Source organism: Chrysemys picta, chromosome 1 (assembly GCF_011386835.1).
Source record: "Chrysemys picta bellii isolate R12L10 chromosome 1, ASM1138683v2, whole genome shotgun sequence".
NCBI lineage: Eukaryota > Metazoa > Chordata > Testudines > Emydidae > Chrysemys > Chrysemys picta.
In genome coordinates this window covers 358,904,692-358,909,049 of record NC_088791.1, presented here as the reverse complement: position 1 = coordinate 358,909,049, position 4,358 = coordinate 358,904,692, and the positions used below count along the sequence as shown (strand labels likewise).

The 4,358-nt window shown below is 49.6% G+C and overlaps 1 protein-coding gene across 1 annotated transcript; it reads right to left on the bottom strand.

Moving 5' to 3' along the window:
• Positions 1-1,702: 1,702 nt before the first annotated feature.
• LOC103306417 (olfactory receptor 52E4-like) lies at positions 1,703-2,701 on the bottom strand. Its single transcript, XM_008172767.2, has one exon. It carries the CDS (start codon positions 2,699-2,701, stop codon positions 1,703-1,705), a length of 999 nt encoding a protein of 332 aa, XP_008170989.2.
• Between the last annotated feature and the right edge of the window lie 1,657 nt (positions 2,702-4,358).

Sequence of the window (4,358 nt, the reverse complement as noted above, 5' to 3'; positions counted from 1 at the left end):
TTCCATGAAACTGACGTAAGAACTCTATTCATATCTCTATGTATAATGATGTTCGGTTAATGCAGGGCAGAGGGAGACATTGAGTCATTAACCGGGGCCACCTCCTACCCGCAGGAAGGCTCCTTGTCAGGCTGCAGCAGCTCTCGTCCCAGCCTGGGAGTAGAGGGAACCAAGCTGGGGGGGCTGGATGGAAAGTGGAGATTGTGATGGGATGTACCCTCAGGGTGAAGCCTGGTAGCTGTTGGAACCGCTGTGCCTCCAAACCATTCAGCTAGGTTGGCCGCTCCCCCTGCTCTGCTGGTGACACACAGCCAGCCCCTCCCAGCCCTGTTATCACCCAACACAACAGCAGGTAGTGCCACACACCCAACTAAGTTACCTGAGTGCTTTACCTAAACCACTCATGGACCGACAATGGAGGCATCAGCCAATTTCCCAGCTCCCCAGCTTTGCATCCCTGCAGGAGCATAAACCCAGAATTAGACCATGTTGCACTGCAGAGGAATGTACAAAGCACAAGCTTATTAAATAGTCCTCTCCCCCCTTGATGGGGGAAGATCTGCACCAGCCTTTGCTAACGGCGCTAAGATTACCAAACACTTCACTCAAAAACACGCTGGTTAAGATAAAACATAAGTCGGGTTTATTAACTGCAGACGGATAGATGTTAAGTGATTATAAGTGATAACAAACAGATCAAATAAGGTTATGTTGGAAAGCAAACAAACTTGCAATCTAAGAATTGTACACATTAAATAGGATTTGAATCAGCAATATCTCACCCTGACCAATAATACAAGGAGGCTTACAGATTCTTTAAGCACAGGCTGTATCTCCATTGCAGTCTGGACTCCTCTCCCCCATTCAAAGTCCTTTGCCTTTCAGAGCTTCTTGCAGGTGTTGAGTTGTGGGGGAGTGAAGACAAGAGATGATGTCACTCCCCATCTTTTATAGTTTCTTCCAGCTTGCTGGAAAGTCTATGTATGTGAAGTGTGTGTGGGGGGTGCCCCCATTGGCCAAACATTCTCCATTGTCTCTGTGCTCCCTCCAAGGAGGCTTTCTTATGCAGAGTTCCTGTTCTAGTGGATTCTTCCCTGGATTGGTGTTGACGACAGCAATTCACTGTCTGGCTACTCCTTTGACATACCTGAAAAGCTGGTTTTGGGTGTTTCTAGCCTCATATCACACTTTAGTAACTCACACATAGCAAGATTTCATAGTTTCACATACAATGAGAGCACATACAACCCAAGGGGATATCAATGTTTAGCAGATTAAGACTTTTAGAATGATACCTCACAGGGCCTATTTTGTACAAAACATACCATAATGACATCACCATGGTAAATATGGGGTGCTTTGGGGTGCAGAGTGTCCCAGGGATGAACCAGAGAGTGACGGGGGTGGGGAGGAGAGGAACGAGTGAGGGGCGGGGCCTTGAGGGGAAGAGGCAGAGCAGGGGCGGAACCTGGGGGAAGAGGCAGGGCAGAGAGGTGGGACCTCAGGCTTACAGTTACCAGCAATTAGAAAGATGGCAACCCTGTGAGATTCCCCAGTTTGTCATCCTGACACAGCACAGTAAGGTCAGGAAAGGGTCTCTTTGACTGGCCAGTCAGTGATTCAGGGAAAAGAGCCCAGCACCATGTCACCAGCCAGCTCTGCATGGAGCTCGGTCTGAGAGCCAGACCACCAGGAGAAAACTTTAGGTCCCTTTATGAGTAAAGGGCTGGAGCAGCGTATCCCGGATCTGTTGGGTTCTCACCCCGTAGATGATGGGGTTTAGCATGGGAGGCAACAGGTGGTACATGTTGGCCATGAGAACGTGGACGTGCAGGGCCACATTGTGCCCAAACCGGTGAGTGAGGAAGGAGAAGAGAGCTGGGATGTAAGAGGCTAAGATGACACAGAGGTGGGACCCGCAGGTCCCAACAGTCTTGAGCCGGGCGTCCTTTGTTGGGAGTCTGAAGATGGCCCTGAGGATCTGGGTATAGGACATGGCGATAAAAAACACATCCAGACCAATTACGAAGAATGCCACAGAGAGGCCGTAGTAACTACTGACACGGATGTCGGCGCAGGCCAGCTTCACGACAGCTATATGCTCACAGTACGTGTGGGGAATGATGTTCGTTCTGCAATATGGCCAATTCCTCGCCAGGAAGGGATAGGGCAGTACGAGTATGGCACCACGCAGCACCAGAGCCAGGCCAATTTTGGCCACGATGGGGTTTGTCAGAGTGGTGGAATGTCTCAGGGGATCACAGATGGCCACATAGCGATCAAAAGCCATGGCCACGAGGATCCCAGACTCCATCGTAGAGAAGCTGAGACTGAAGTACAGCTGGGTCAGGCATGCAATGAAATTGATCTCCCTGGAATTGAACCAGAAGATGCTCAGCATTTTGGGTAGGATGGACGTAGTCAGGACCAGGTCAGTGACGGCCAGCATGCAGAGGAAATAGTACATGGGCACATGGAGGCTTGGCTCTGTCTTTACGATGAACAGGATGGTGAAGTTCCCCAAGATGGCTATGATGTACATGGTGCAGAAGGGGATGGAGATCCAGACGTGGGCTGCCTCCAGGCCAGGAATGCCCAGCAGGATGAATGTGGAGGGGTTGATGAAGTCAGTTGAGTTGAAGTCTGACATGGAGTAGGAGAGAAGGTGTACAACATTGAGGCTCAACTGTGTCTCCTGCATGTACCGTACGTTCACCTGACTTCCTGTATGTGCCCAGGGTCTAGAGAGATGTTCGCAGGATAAACACCTGGATGGAGAGACAATGTTAATATGAGACACTACATGCACAACTGGAGGCTGTTCTCATGGATGAAGCAGATTGGTCACTCTTCACACACTGAAAAATGACATTTTCATTATTCAGATAAATGAATTATGAACAACTGACTCTACTAATGTAATACCATATTTTATGGTGCTTCCTTCGTCAATAATTCCTACACATCGTGGTGTGGGAAATCTTAATAGGTGCCAGGAGGAAACACAAGAGAATAATGGTTATCCCTCATTGTTCCTTAGGTCTTGTCTAGAGTGCCACATTTTTTTTGCCAAAAAGCAGCTTTTGGTGAAGAAATAGTGGCGGTGTAAACACTACAAAGCCACTTTTGATGACGGAACTCCTGAGTTTCAGTAATAAAGGCACATTGACGAGACTTGTAAGGCTTTTTACACAAAAGTTTTGTCGCCGATGTGCCAGTGTACACACCATGCTTGATTTCATCACTGTAATTGGCCTCTGGAAGGCATCCCACAATGCCCATCCTAACCACTCTGGTCAGGACTTTCAACTCTGCTGCCCTGCATCCAGGTAAATACTTTCCACTCCTTCGCTTTAAAGGCCCAGGAATTTTGAAATTCCCCTTCCTGTTTGCTCGGCGTGGAGTGTTCACATCACATCTTCCCAGGTGGCCTTGGCGGCTCCATGCAGCAAATGATCTCCCGCTTGGACCACTGTGGAACTGCTAGATCTTCTCAGTATTTGGGGAAGGAGGCTGTGCAGTCCCAGCTGTGCTCCAGCTGTAGGAAGTTCAATATCTATAGGAAGATTTATTGCAGCTTGTGGGAAAAGAGCTATGATCGGGACAAGATGCAGTGGAGAGCAAAGGTGAATGAGGTGAGGCATGCATACCAGAAGGCAAGGGAGGCAAATGGTCATTCCGGAGCTGTGCCCCAGACCTGCCATTTTTATAAGGAGTTGGATGATATCCTTGGCGGCGACTCAACTTCCACCACCAAGAGCTGTGTGGATACTTCAGTGGGGCTGGAGCCGATGGAAACTGGACCTAACCCAGAGGAGGAAGTCATCGATGAAGAGGTGGAGGCATTAGAAGATGTGGAGCCCATGCCAGGGTTGCACAGTGCTGCGTCCAGTCAGGAGCTGTTCTCCACTCTGGAGGTGTCCAGCCAGTCTCGGTAGTCACAATCAGGTGAGCCAGGAGCAGGAGAGGAGTCCCTTGGTAAGTGGTTTTGCTTTGTGAAGTGCAGAGGTGGGTGGAAGGCAGAGAACTGTAGAAGGCTGGCTGTGTTTGTGTGTGCTGGGCATTTCCCCGTGCAGCTAGGCAGTATGGCAGAACAGGGTGTTGATGCACACCGAGATTTCACTGGAATCCTCCAGAGAGATCTCTGGGAAACCTTCCTGCAGGTACTCTGCAATCTTCTGCTGGAGGTTCCTTGGCAGAGCTGCTTTGTTTCTTCCCCCATTGAGGGACACTCTCTCACGCCATTCGGCAATTACTTGGGCAAGGACCAAAGCACCACACAGATGAGCAGTATAGGAACCGGGGCGGAAACCGCAAGCATATCATAGATGCACCCTTCCTTCCTTGCTAACCCTCAG

What these genes read in the sequence shown, in the direction of transcription:
- LOC103306417 (XM_008172767.2), bottom strand. Translation starts at nt 2,701, where the DNA reads ATGCAGGAGACACAGTTGAGCCTCAATGTTGTACACCTTCTCTCCTAC.